The sequence below is a fragment of the Curcuma longa genome, chromosome 4 (assembly GCF_044706935.1).
Source record: "Curcuma longa cultivar G26 ecotype Majalengka, Jawa Barat chromosome 4, ITB_CL_G26_1.1, whole genome shotgun sequence".
Classification (NCBI taxonomy): Eukaryota; Viridiplantae; Streptophyta; class Magnoliopsida; order Zingiberales; family Zingiberaceae; genus Curcuma; species Curcuma longa.
Genome location: NC_133864.1, coordinates 6,819,132 through 6,833,454, shown reverse-complemented (window position 1 = coordinate 6,833,454; position 14,323 = coordinate 6,819,132). Strand labels below are relative to the sequence as shown.

The following is a 14,323-nucleotide window of genomic DNA, read 5'->3' as shown; positions in this document are numbered from 1 at the left end:
GCATGAATGTCAGCGAGCTGTCAAGTCAGGAGAAGAGGCTAATAGTCCTCAAGTTTGCATAAGGAAAGGCACAATCATCAACAGATTGTTGACTCACAAAGAGGCTGGTAGTCGTAAAGCACACAGCTTGGAATTCTTTGCAGCAAGCAAAAGGAGATTGGATTACAAGCATGGTATGATAATGGCATTTTTTTAGTTATTGTATTTGTCCGTCTTCAAATAGAGAATCACAGCCCTAATATCTGCAGGACCTCCTGACTTGATTAACAAGTGGATTTAATTTTCTCGAAGGGAGAGGAAGATAGCACCAATGAGCATGCAAGAGGTGTGCAAGCACTGACGCTAAGAGGAAGAATAGATGATGGTTACTGCTCCACAAATAGGATGATGGAAAATGACAACGAAATTCATGTGAAATGGCATGAACATGGGGGGCGATCTCACGCAGATGATCATAGGCGCGAGTGATCGACGGAAAGAAGCAGCTGTGTGCAAGCAAGCAGCAGCATGTGTGCATGAGCACTTGTGTGTGTAAAGCGAGCAGCCAGTGCAAGATAGGATCTTGCTGCAAGCAGCCTAGTCAAAGGGCAAGTGTCTGCAAATGTAAAGAAGACTGAAAGTAAGAGATGTTGTTCCTGGTCAGAAAGGAGATGTTGTCTGGAGAAGCAAGGATTGCAAATCGCACAGATGAAAATCATGAGAGCTGACCGTGGATGGAAATGTCGCATGTGGAGGCTGCAAACGGTGAAGGTCAGGAACAGAGGTTCTAGTAGCATGTGTTGTTGGCCGATTGCATGGAGAATGCTCTGCAGCTTGGTCATTCAGACAAAGGTAGAGGCAGCAATTTCAAAGAATAGAGACAACTATTCTTGAGTAGACAGGGTAGGAATTGTGCCATTCCTGACACCAGCTACTCAAGCAACTAGAGGAGGTGTCAGCAGTCAGGAAGCGCAAAAAAGAGAGTTGCATTGCTGCTTAGTTCAGTAACACTAAGGTGCAAAGAAGAGCAGTATTGCTAATATTTATGTTCCTCTTGTTTGGAAGGGATGGAAGGTTCATTAACAGAACATGTATTATCTTGTTTGGGAGGAAAAGAAGGGGAATGAAAGATTAAATATATAAAGTTACAAAAATACCCTCACTTCTTTAAAAAAACAATGCATATAGAGGACGGATAAAAACTGTAAAATTTTGTCAGTATTGCATGTAGAAGTTGAGATATGGAAGGTCCTAAAATAGACAACACATGCTCTTTGGATAAGTCTTTATCCTTGGAGGAGAAGAAAAAGAAAATTAGGATTACCTGTCTCTGTCCTTTTGAATCTTATCCTCAAAGAAATTTGCGGCAAGGGTCTACGTCGACGTCGTAGAATGCAAGCGATTGGACATTGGACGGTGACGACGCACATTGTGTGAGGAGCGTAACGTAAAGACGAGATACCTAAATCAGATGAGTTAATTTGAAAATTAATATTTTAAAATAGAGATAAAATTGAAATAAAATATTTTTGAGTTCCCTTTCTTTACACCCTAAATCGGAGTGTAAGAAATTATATAGATTTATGAGCATGCAAGGGTAAAACTTACCCTTCTCTCTCCCTTCCTCTCCTTAACTCACTCCATCTCAAACAAGAGTCAAAATTCTCCTTCCCCTTATTTATCCTTCCCTCCCATTTCCTTCCCTCACCTCCTCCCAAACATAGCGTTAGAGGGGAATGTTCTTTAGAAAACATTAGCCTAAAAGGGTGGCCCCAATACACCTTAATAAAACAACATGCAAATCTATATATATAGACTCTTGATAAAATTCTAACCTAGAAAATATAATAATAGCTAGTGTGGAACCTTCTATGTAACCTTTACGCCTATAAACTGAATAAGTTGAGAAACAAAGGGGAGAAACTAACAAAATTTTCAAGTTCACTACACAAAAATCCAAGCATACTATGTTAATAAGGACAGCAATAACAATGCTGTGTCAGGCTGTACAATTTCAACCATTGTTTCTCAAATTTTCTGCTTCAAATGTCATGCAAAAAATTCACCTACTTGATGGAAATAAATGCACAAAAACACCACAAAAAATAAAGATTACAAAAGCTTTTGTCAAATTTTGTGGTGTTTAAATAAAATTTAAGGAAATAGTACCTCACCATTATAATTTTGGAGTTTGCTTTAGGTCCAGAAATTTAAGATAGTTAATTAGCCATCTCGTGTAAGTGATCAATGGCATGCCAGTGTAAATAAACCATACAGTGAGAATGATGCCAAAATCATAAAGCATTACTAAGATGCACCTCTATTCTGCATTATACTATTCTATTGCTAAATGCACTGTCACGGAGACAAACAAGAGGCAAAAAGATATTTCAGCAGAATATAATAAAATGAAGTGAAAGAGGAATAACAATTTAATCAACGCTTCAAGAGATAAACCTTACAGCATAATGATGTAGAAGAATGTTGGACATCACAGCGGCTTCTCGGTTATTGTCTCATTGTTGAACCTACGAATTTCAGAAATAGGACCAAGAAGAGGTTAGAAGTCAATGCTGTAATAAGGATCAAAAGAGAAGGCATGTTAAAAAGGCATTACTCAGAACCAAGGTAAAAAAAAACAAAAAACAAGTAAACAGCACATCTGAAAATGCAAGCGCTTTCATCCGCAGCACGACGCAAGTGTTAGCACTCCACCCCATCATTGTCAGACCCCAAATCATGAAATTCTGAAACGATGCAAAAAGTAAAATATGTAATAGCAGTGAGATTATCTGTAGATATCACATCTCAGACAAACCAGAAATTGCTATTAAATTTCAAACCAACCAATTTCTTATATCCGCAAATCCCAATAAACACTCCATATCAGAATGATAATTATTAAACAGCATTACCACATACAGTCATTAGATTTTTAGAAACTGATAATAGCACATCAATCTTCAAACAAAACCTGCTTCTGAAGTACAGAAATTAAGATTTGACAATAAAGTTCGAACAACATTGTCCACTATAAAAAACAGAGTAACGGAGTTCCAAGGAAGAATACCAAAAACATAAGTCAAAAATCCATACAGCGATAAACAGCGAAAAATAGATAAAAGCAGTTCCAGTATTTGAACAACTGTTGCATCGGAAGCCTTTCTCGATATCCAGCACCAACAGAGATTGAAAATCCATGTGATCTTTAAATGACACAGAACCACGACCTCGGAATGGAACTAGAACACAGGAAACAACAATTAGAAAGGAAATCGAACATGATGTACCGGTGACCAATGCTTTGCGCAAGTAGTTTCGTAAATACATGTTAAATGATATCATCTATACCTAAACTTGTCCATATCCACCCATTGATCCAGTTGGTCGCCTTGACACTGGAGCTGTCCCTGTCGGGTAAGAGCTGCCACTCTGAGCAACAGACTGACTGCTCTGATAACCCTGAGGTCCCTGAAACCCTGGAGGTCCTTGAAACCCTGGCGAACCTTGAAAACCTGCAGCTCCCTGGAAACCAGCAGATCCCTGATATACAGAACTTGCAGCCCCATAGTTTGGCATCTGCGCCATCTGAGGTAAAGTGGGTGCGGTCTGCTGACTCCCTGCAGCACCAAATGTAGTTGCAAAGGCAGGGTTCAAAGTAAGAGCAGAAGGTGCCATTCCAAATGCAGCTGGATTCTGCCCAGCAGCTGCCAGTAAAGCAAGCACAGCAGCATTAGACTGCATAGCCTGCCCATATGCTTGTGCCCCGCCCATGCCAAGAAAACCTTGTCCCATCAATGCAGCCTGTTGTGCTAACCCAATATCTGATACAGGCATTGTATAACCAGGACCGTTGAGATTTCCTTTGCTCGGTGCTGCATTGAGTGTAGCTGCTGTATTATAATGTTGTGCCCCCTTACCTCTGTCGTTAGCCCTCTCACATTGAAGAATAATACCCTCAAAATTCTTGTTTGGCTCCTCGAGGGCTCTCATGGCACCCTCCACTGTCTTATAGACAAACAAAGCGTATCCTTTCGGCTTCCCAGTATTCCGATCAAAGCCAATAGGACCCTCCTCGATCTCACCATACTGGGAGAAAAAGGCAAGGAGACGACCACCATCAACATCAGCATGAACATTTCCTACATAGATCTTTCTAGCTACGTTATCCTGATAAGTGGTAAAACTAAGACTAGGGCCAGGGTTAGAGTTCAGGTGGTTCGGCGCCGAGTTTTGGAAATTGGTTGTGGAGCCAGCAGATGCGAGTTGGCAAGAGGTCATGCGGCCGTCGATTAGCTTTTGTGGGCGGCGGAGGGCATGGCGGGAGGAGCTCCGGTGGCTGAATAGAACAAATCCATATCCCTTGGATCGGCCGCTGACCTTGTCGAAGATGACGCGACAATCATCGATGTCCCCGTAGCGGGCGAACGAGGAGCGAAGGGTATCGGCGGTGGTGTTCCAGTCGAGGCCGTGGACGAAGAGCTTGCGGTGGGAGGGGTCTAGGTCAGCGGTGCGGCGGATCTCGTCCAGGGTAGCGGCATCGGATGCGGCGGCGAAGCGGAGGAGCGCAACGAGCTGATCCCTGGAGAACGGCTCAATAAGCTTACCCACCTCGTCGTCATCCCCGTCGTCGTCCTCGTCGTCGGAGGCGGGAGCGGGCGTGTAGAGGACGGTCGGGGGAAGCGGATCGGAGGCGGCGGTGAGGAGCTCATCCTCTTGGTCGATCTTCCGCTTCTTCGTCGCCATCGAGACGGCTTCGGAGAGGACTCCACTGCGAGGGTTTTGAGTTCTATTTTTAGGTCCGATTAAGTACCTAAAAGGTAAATATATGGGCAGGAAGTACTATTTGGGCCAAGACAGTTTGATTAAACCACCAATCGATCGGCCCAATTTGACTCAGCACCAAAAAAATAATAATCGATTTTTATACACCAATGAAAACTGATAATGCAAAATAAAATAAATGGTAAAATTTACGTATGTTAATTAATGTCCATGATTCAAATTAAGATTAAAAGGAATATAGTATTTTTTTATCTCTATTAAAATATGAACTTCTATTAAATGAATTTGAAAATAAAAAACAATCTTCTATCTTTTTTAAAATACATTATAGTTAAATTTGGAATTATTAAAAATTGGAAGCTAAATCTCATGAAGAGTTTCAAGGAGGAGCGTTATTGGTGGATGAAAAGTAGCGCTGGATTCATTCGTAGGCCCAATTATGCCACCCCTTCCGGCCCAATTAATTGGTCCAAACGAACCACCGCCGTCGCTTTTCTTTACCCTTTTCCACGGCTCTTCATCGCTTTGATCAACCTTCCCGCTGTTGAATCCGAGCTCGGTTTCATCGCTAATCCAAGCCCTCTCTTTCACTCCATCTCCTCACGCCAGCTCTCTCTCTCTCTCTCTCTCTCTCGAGGAGTCAGATGGTTAAGCTGAAGCAGTCGGATGAACCAGATTGAATAAGTCAAGATGATCGAATTGAAATACTAGGATGGATCCAGATGACTTTTTACAAGGATCATACTTATAATTCATGGTGCATTTTTTAATAAAAATTTGATAAATATTTTTTAAATATTAAAGGAGTGAACCATTAATGATCGGAAAAAGATATAATTTGTGGAATCTCATTTCTATTTTTATTACATAATTGGCACTGTTAGAAATTCTATTTATTTTGTTAGTTTGTTGGAATATTGAATATCAAATATGTATCAATTAATCTGAGAATTTTGCTATCCTACTCTCCATTCTCGTACGCTCCTGTACGCTCCCACCCGATCCCTCGTCACTGCCGCCGCTGCCGCTTCGCCGTCCGATCGTCGCCCCGGGCAAGATGGAAGCGCGACTCGCGGGTGCACCGCCCGGCATCGGATTCCGGCCGGATAGTGGTCGGAATCCGACGAATTCGATGGAAACCGCTGAATCTCGCTGGCAGCCACTGTTGGCCGAATCGCGGTCGGTTTCCGGCCAAATCACGGTCGGAGACCGGTCGAGGAAGGACAGCCCGACACCGACAGTCCTTCCTCGGCCGGTCTCCGACCGTGATTTGGCCGACCGTGATTCGGCCAACAGTGGCTGCCAGCGGGATTCAGCGGTTTCCGATCGAATTCGTCGGATTCCAGCCACTATCCGGCCGGAATCTGGCGCCAGGCGGTGCGCCCGCGACTGGCACGTACGTCGAACGCGCCTGGTCCGGCGATCGACGGTGGGCGGACAAGGCGGTGACGGCGGCGGGAGCGGGACGGTGCGCAGGAGTCGCGGATGGGGGTGGCGAGCAGCCGATTCCGGTCGAATTCGTCGGATTCCGGCCACTATCCGATCGGAATTCGGAGCCGGGATGTGCGCCGACGAGCTATGCATCCATCGGGTGTGATGCGGCGGCCGGCGACGGCCAGACGGCGATGTGGCAATAGCTGGAGCAGGATTGGATCGGATGAGAGCGCACAGGAGAAAAATGGACCGCATAATAGCAAAATTCTTAATCAGAATATTTTGTTATGAATACTTTTATGACATTTCATAAAGTTATTTAAAAAGTCTTTAATTTATTGATGATGTAATTCTTTTTTTAATTCAAATTTTTTTACTTTATCATTATTAATTCCACTTATAATGTTATCTTTTGATTTCAGGATAATAATTTCACTCTTCTGGACCGAGAGTAATTTGAAAAGATTTCAGAAGAAATTGAGAAAATGAATTTTAAATTTACTAGCAAAATTGAAAAAATGGAAATTGACATTACTAACAAAGTTGAAAAAAAAAAAAGCCAAACTATTTGATCGGGTAAAGTGTTTTAGATCGTAGCATTTTAATAGTTTTTCTATAAATTAAGTGGTTTGATAGGGATCAAATTATTTAATTAGAATGATTCAGAATTATAACTCAAAAATGAAAATCTCATGTTTTTAGTTAATCAAGGTAGATCATGCTCAATGTGACTGGAATTTGAATTTTGATATTTATTTAATATATTAGTTGATAAGATGGAAGTATAAATGAGTTACGGTTGATAGGACACTTGACAATTAGAAATCTAACAAAGAATTAATATAAAACGTGAAGTATTGACATATCAAGGTTAATCGGATGCTAAACAATAAGGAAGTTCAAGTAAGTCATGATTAATTGGATGATAAGTAAAGATAAAGTCTATGCAAGTCAAGGTTGATTGTATACTAAGTAAAAATGAAATCCCAATAAATCAAGGTTGATCAAATCCTAGACAGTGATTAAGTTCCAACAGTTTAAGATTGACCGGATGCTACGTAACGAAAAGTCTCGGTAGGTCAAGATTGATTGGATGCTCAACAAAGGAAGTCTTTATATGTTGAGATCAATTGGATACTATGCAAGATGAAAATTCAGACTTGGTAAAGCTGAAAAATAAATATTAGTCATTTGATATGGTGTATCAATCGATCGATAGACTCTTAATCTCAAAATTATGATTTGATATATTTTTAGGGTTTACTACAGTAACTATATATAATAACTATGACCAGTTATTTGTTACAATGACTATGAATAATAATTTGTTACATTAATTGTGAATTATAATTTGCTACAATAACAGTCAATTGATTGATTTGATCAGTTGACTGATAACATTGTAGCAGCGAATAGAAATTTTAGAAATTAATTAAAAAACTTGATTAATCATAATTAATTGACTGATGTCACTGTTCTAATAAACAAAGAGTTCAGAACTTAATTGTAGGATTCAACTGATTAGGCAACAGTCGATTGATGGTAATAGTTAATCGATTGATGGTGCTGAGATGGATGGAGCCGTTGAGTTGACAAGTCATAGCAACGTTTGAATCTATAATGTATCAATCGACTAATGAATAAAATTAATCAACTAATAGATAGAAATCAACCTCGACCTAAAGATGATTAACACAAGATTTCAAAGAGATTTTCACAGTCGATTATTGAGAGGTTGGAAACGAAGTACTGTTGAATTTCTCACCGACAAAAGGTTATCCAGAGCAATAAACAAACATTTAAAGCAAAGTTTTTCAATTGTAAACTATTTTTTATTTTTATATCTATTTATATCTTATACTTTCTTGTGTTGTTTTGTAACTATAAATTTGTATGAACTTTCTATACCTCCTCCAGGAGGTATTTAAGAAAGAAAAGGATCAATAGTGATAGTCGTTAGGACTAAATCTTAAATGTAATCACTTCAGAAGACGATGAATCAAGTAAACAGACCAGTTTTGCATTGTGATGTATCGATTTGTTTCATATTCCCATTGTGCAATCCACTTAATACGATTAAAGTTATTCATCCCCCATTAGTTTACACTAATCTTAACAAATGGTATTCTTCATTGAATTAACTATCGGAAGAAACACAAAGCTATATGAAGAAAATGTGTATTTTGTATCCTTTAATATCAACAAGTCATCAGATTAACCGAAGTTAACATCAAAAGGGATTAGATTTCAGAATAGACCTTGGATATGGATTTAGATATAACATTTGAGTACCTCTGACTTCAGATTGAGATGATTTAATTAATGAAAGGTAAAATTGAAGATGCTCTCTCAAATGAATACAAGTGATTTACTTTAACGGAGGATTTACTTTAACGGTGATCTCATAGCTAAAGCTAAGGTCTAACTTGAATGAGGTGGAGTGGCTGAAGTAGTATGCAAAAGTGAGGTTGGCCGAGAGGAGCTGCTGGTCGAGATGGAGTCGGTGGCCGAGATGAGCTGCGGGCCGAGACGAGCTACGAGCCAAGAGGAGTCAGTGGCCGAGAGGAGCTGCTGGTCGAGACAAGCTGCTGGCCGAGAGGAGTCAGTGGTCGAGAGGAGCTAGTGGCCGAGACGGGAGTGATTGCTAGCTAAGACTGATCGGGGGAGTGGTAGTAAAAGGGTCTCTTGCGTGCTGGCACCTCAGCCAAAGCTTTGACTTGCGGAAGACTTACAAGATTTACAAGAGAGTCACGTCATTCATCTTGATCATCTGCATCAATAGACTTGAACAACAATTTTTGGGGATAAATTATTTTCCAAATTATACGATGAAAGTAATAGAATAAAAGGTTAAACGCAAATTTGCCAGAAAAAAAAACAAATCGGGTACTGGAGGACTTGTTTATGAAATTCAAAAACTACCGGCGCTTATTGCAAATCTGAAAAAAGAATATTCTGTCTCATTCGAGCAGCGGCTCCATGTTGAGGTCGAAGTCCAACAGACGGCGCTTCGCTGGTTCCTCCTCCTCCTCCGTCTCCGGGCTCGAAGGAGAAGCTTGATTGCACGCGATCTCGTCGCCTCCGCTGGACTGAGCCAACGGCGACGCCTCTCGATGGTGGCACAGTTCTTTGAAGTGCCGCCTCTGGTGTCCGCCGAGGGCCTGCCCGCTCGAGAAGATCAGACCGCAAATCTTGCACTTGTGCTCTGGGATCGCCGCTCCCTTCTCCGGTTCACCGGGATCTCTCGAAGCGGTGGCGACGATCTTGTTCTTGTTGTGGCTGGCGACGTGCCCTCCGAGCGCTTGGTGGGAAGAGAAGACCTTGAAACAGGTATCGCATCGGTAGATTCGATTCCCGGACGAATCAACCTTCCGGCGAATTGATTCTGGGTGGTATGATCCGTCCAAATCGAGTGCGTTCCGATCATCAAAACCGGATCTTGGCGGGTCCAGAAGCCGCTCCGGGTCGGAGAGAAGCAGCAAGGCGGCGACGACCTCAGGGTCTATGTCGTCGTTGCTGTTGGGAGAGTTCGTAGCACGATCGCTTCTCGTTTTCGCCCGCGGTTTTGGGTTCTTCTTCGCCGCTGGAGCCTGCCGATTGATTCCTCGGTAGTCTCGCTCCGGGTGGGACCGCAGGTGCCCGTACATCGACTTTTCCGACGGGAAGGTCTTCCCGCACTCGGGGCAAGTAAGGTTAGGGTTAGTCGCCATCTTCTTAGCGTGTGTTGAGCCCTCCTCCATGGAATGATTTCCCGTTGATCTCTGCTCAAGAACGAGTCAAAGAAGCCATGGATACGAAGCAAAAGCACCGTAGAAAGCTAAAGCTTTCATCTTGCAGAAGAGAAACAACTCACTCTGTTCTGTGACGATCAGCTTCTCACAGATGCAACAATAAAGCCATGCTTCCACCTTATATTCAACAACAAACAGGCGATTGAGCAATGAGATAAATAAATTGAACATCTAGTTCCATAAACTGAATCCGCAACAGGAACTGAGAATAAAGAATCGAATTTTTCAGACAAGGAAGAAGCAGAGGAAGATCGAAAGAAGCATCTCGAAGGATTCTACGAGACAATAAAAAAACGTTCTTCTCTTTGCAACTGAATCAAGATTCTCAAAGAAACGCAGGACGAGATCACCTTCGAAAGCGAGAGAATCCGGCGAAGACCAATTCTACGGCGACGGCGAGAGCGCCAGGCCGCCTGTTTTGGAAAGTTCTCGGAGCAGTAAGGGAATTTTATGCAGGGCGGCCTCCGTCATATTTCTTATAAAGGTTCATCATACACCGTCCGAAATAGACACGGACGGATGTGATTAAATTGTTCCGCATCGAAACGGCTAATGAATCTCTCGAGTTCAGCAGAATTTGTATTCGGGATTCTGGAGAGCTCAGCTCACCGTTGGATGAGATCCGAGAAGGAGGAGAAGATTGCTTTCCAATTAATTGGAGATTTATCCTGATGACCTTCCCATAAGATATGCTAGGGTTTATAGGATTGCGTTTAATGATTGATTAAAAAACCATTTTTAAATATTTTAAAATCGAACTTTGCGAATAGACCGTCCAATCCCATAGGATTTGATCCTGCCCGTTGACGACGAAATAAACACTGAATGATGTGATGTGATAGGGTTCGTATGATTGTGTTTAATGTTTGATTAGAAAAACTATTTTAATATTTTATTGTTTATAATATTATATGTTTATTAACCTTATTTTCTTATAAGTATTATTATCGAGGAGAAAACTGTTTTCCAATTAATTGGAGATTTAATTAGTATTTATCCTTATATTAGATGACCTTCCAATAAGCTATGATAGGATGACCTTCCAATAAGATATGATAGGGTTTGTAAGATTGTGTTTAATGTTCGATTTAAAAAACAATTTTAATATTTATATATTTGTCATTGTTTATAATATTATATGTTTATTATTTTTTTATTTTAATATTTTTTATAAGTATTATATTGACATATTCCTTCCCATTAATTCTAGGATAATAGTAAAGTTATATAAAATATTTTCATAAGTATAGTAGAATTGCACAATGGATTTTTATAAAACTCTTTAATTAATTTGATAATGTTATTAGTTTAGTTTGAAGAAAAATAATAATAAAATATTTAATAATTTAAAATATTATAAGATATAATTATCATATCTAATAAAATCGAACATGTTGAAAAATAATTTTAAAAAATATATTTTATTTTCCAAAAAATAAATAATAAAATTTTAAAAAAAACTCACACTATAAATTATCTTTATTTTTTTAAAATTATATTTGTTGATAAATTTTTATAAAAAATTGTCTCTTGCCTCTCAAAACCTTTGGCCTTAGTTCCCTCGTGCAAAAAAGTTCCCTTAGGTTTTCTTGAATTATCCGAAATTGAATAAATCAAACTTTTTTAATCAACCGATAATTTGTTATTTACCATTTCATATAGGTTCTACATGTTAAATGAACTTGTCTTATGCTACCTTCTAATTAACCTTTTGCTGGGCATCTGGATGATCGCCGTATGCGCTTTCCGATTTTCGGTGGGAAACTTCTGTGGGACCGGGTAATTTACTGGGATTATCATTTTTTTACATGTTAAATGAACTAGATGTAATTTTCTTGGTTAATTTCTTCCTTAAACTAGTTTACTTAACTATATTATTCATATTTTATCGTCTAATTCTTTATTTTCCTCAAACTGCATATCCATTAACAACTTTAATGTTTGATCCGATAGGAGTTTAATTTATATTTATTTAATAGTTAAAAAATATACAATAGACTCGATTTACTCATTTTATCTCAAAATATATATTAAAAAAAAACGCGGGAAAAGTTTTTTTTTTTTAACATAAAACGACAGATCGACTCTTCGCCGCTGCCGTGGTTTTTGGCGGAGGGGAGATGCAGCAATCCAAGATCAGCGCCTTCTTCAAGCCTTCAACGCCTTCTTCTTCCCTGGATCGAAGGTTCTTGTTCTTCGTCTAATTTCTGGTTCTGTAATTGGTTGCATCGCTAACTCGATTGTTGTAGCGATTGCGACGGCGATCGGACTCGCAAAGATGGAGGAGATGCGGGAGCGAAGGCGCCGGTCCTGATCACGAGTGGTACCTCCAGGATTATCGACAAGAAGAGGAGCTACGCGCAGTACCATCTCGAATTAGGGCAGTCGGACTTCCTCCTCCGCTCCTGCTCCGTCTGCGGGATGATGTACGCCCCCGGGGACGAGTCGGACGAGAAGCTCCACAGGGATTTCCATAAGAAGTACTACGAAGGAATCCGGTTTAAGGTCAATCCGATTGCTTCGATCTGTTCTCAATCCGCGTTTGGTCCTTGTTTTCTAGCTTGTTTAATTTCGATGCACAGGGCTGGCGCGACGAGAGAGTTGTCTCGACGCCCAGCGGAGACAATTGTCGCATCCTGTTGGTTCTCGACGGTGACTCCCCATCACACAAGCGCAAGGTTGCTGGTTTTACAATTGGGTCGATCAGTTTTGTTCTTTTTACCCTAGCGGTCGCAAACTGTTTGTTGAAATGACTGAGTAACTGGAAATGCATGTTCTCAAATTCGATTATGGAAAAGTTTTGACTTTTTAATTCCATAGCTCGACGGGAGATAGTAACCATGCTTCTGGGATCGCAGGTTAAGGAGGTTCTTACGATCGTGGAGAAGGAACTTGGGTTTAGTGATGGTCAGCTTCTGAATAAACTTTGCAAGGTGAAGAACTAGCCTTTAATAGAAGGCCAATCGACAATCATGTCTTCCAGTGAATTTCTCTAACTTAATCTTGTTGGCAAATGCAGGTTTATCTGTTCATTTCAAGTCATAGGGTTGTTGGTTGCTTAGTTGCTGAACCAATAAGAACGGCTCACAGAGTTGTAGAAAGTTGTACATCGCGCGAACATACCGACTATACTGAGTCATCTTCCGATAAATCGTGTCAAAATTTAGAAAGAAAATGCCCAACATTACAATTTGGAGGGTTCAACTTCAAGAGAGATGTCATCAGAAGTGAGTCAAGTGACTCCAAGAACAGGACAAGCATTGATGAGTGCGAGACCGGAGCTGTTCTTTGCGAAGAAGAACCTGTCCCTGCCCTTTGTGGGTTTAGGGCCATTTGGGTTGTTCCTTCCCAGAGAAGGAAACGAATTGCCTTCCGACTATTAGATGCTGCAAGGTAATGGCTGTTTAGGATGCCATCAAAACAATGCTATTACTCTATTGGACATCTAGTTGAGGATTGGTTTTTTTTTTCTTGTTGTTATGATCATTTTGACCTCAATTTTACTGGCACTTCAGTTAATTCTGCTCATATTTGATTCTACAGCTTGTTTAATTGTAGCATCTATGCAGAGGGTTATTGGGAAATTGATTATCTGGTTGATAGTAAACATTGTTAGATGACCTAATTTTGATGCTTTTTGCAGGCAAACATTTTTACCAGATACAGTACTGGAGCACTCACAATGTGCCTTTTCTCCTCCAACCTCATCTGGAAGAGCATTAGCATCTAGATACAGCAGCTGCAACACTTACCTAATCTATAGGGAAGATGATGTGTGAGGTAAAAGAACATATATGTTTCAATTGATATTTCTTTTTTTTCTTTACAGTCTTCCCAATTGAAAAATAATTTCCACTGGTAGATTTTCTCGGAATATCCACTGAGATTTTTCAATTGTATTGAAGATGCAAAGATTGGATTATGTTCTGACTAATGCATCTTGTGCTCCTTGGATTGTCATTGTATTTGTATTAAGGATTAGTTCTGAGTTCTGACTAATGTATCTGATGCTTATTCTTAGAATGAGAACATTTTGGCATGATATTTTAGTCATTTTAAATAGTAAAACAAATATATTTGAATGAGAAATACTATGGCTAAAACTTTTACTTTTTGATGACTTAAAATAATTTATTTTGATCAAAAAGTTATATTATAGCCTCTTGAGAGTCCAAAAATAATATTTGTCATTTTCAAATTTGAAAATCATTTATAAGTTAGAAAATTTAATGCCTAAAATAACTCTAAAAAACTTAATCATAAAACTCTTATGATTCTAAAAATAATATGTTCCATGGATTAAAAAGAATTAATTTTTAGTTTTCCCATTTTAA

General features: G+C 39.9%; 3 protein-coding genes across 4 annotated transcripts; 1 reads left to right on the top strand and 2 right to left on the bottom strand.

The window, feature by feature from the left end:
* Positions 1 to 2,438: 2,438 nt before the first annotated feature.
* On the bottom strand, positions 2,439 to 4,758 carry LOC141828639 (UBP1-associated protein 2B-like). 2 transcript variants are annotated; one of them, XR_012601787.1, is made up of 3 exons: positions 3,331 to 4,758; positions 2,640 to 2,726; positions 2,439 to 2,507 (listed from the first exon to the last, which is right to left on the bottom strand). XR_012601787.1 is itself a non-coding variant. In XM_074716099.1 (2 exons), exon 1 carries the CDS (start codon positions 4,723 to 4,725, stop codon positions 3,331 to 3,333), a length of 1,395 nt encoding a protein of 464 aa, XP_074572200.1. In that variant the 5' UTR covers positions 4,726 to 4,758; the 3' UTR covers positions 2,878 to 3,221. The 2 variants fall into 2 exon arrangements, 1 of the variants encoding a protein (XP_074572200.1); XM_074716099.1 differs by lacking the exons at positions 2,439 to 2,507; positions 2,640 to 2,726 and adding an exon at positions 2,878 to 3,221.
* Positions 4,759 to 9,123: 4,365 nt separating this feature from the next.
* On the bottom strand, positions 9,124 to 10,368 carry LOC141825976 (zinc finger protein ZAT3-like). Its single transcript, XM_074713241.1, has 3 exons — positions 10,340 to 10,368; positions 10,052 to 10,106; positions 9,124 to 9,959 (listed from the first exon to the last, which is right to left on the bottom strand). Exon 3 carries the CDS (start codon positions 9,936 to 9,938, stop codon positions 9,159 to 9,161), a length of 780 nt encoding a protein of 259 aa, XP_074569342.1. The 5' UTR covers positions 9,939 to 9,959; positions 10,052 to 10,106; positions 10,340 to 10,368; the 3' UTR covers positions 9,124 to 9,158.
* Positions 10,369 to 12,098: 1,730 nt separating this feature from the next.
* On the top strand, positions 12,099 to 13,963 carry LOC141828537 (protein CHROMOSOME TRANSMISSION FIDELITY 7-like). The gene is made up of 6 exons (XM_074715985.1): positions 12,099 to 12,174; positions 12,239 to 12,494; positions 12,572 to 12,667; positions 12,848 to 12,922; positions 13,009 to 13,382; positions 13,633 to 13,963. The coding sequence occupies exons 1-6, from the start codon at positions 12,110 to 12,112 to the stop codon at positions 13,766 to 13,768; spliced, it is 1,002 nt and encodes a 333-aa protein (XP_074572086.1). The 5' UTR covers positions 12,099 to 12,109; the 3' UTR covers positions 13,769 to 13,963.
* The last annotated feature ends 360 nt before the right edge of the window (positions 13,964 to 14,323 follow it).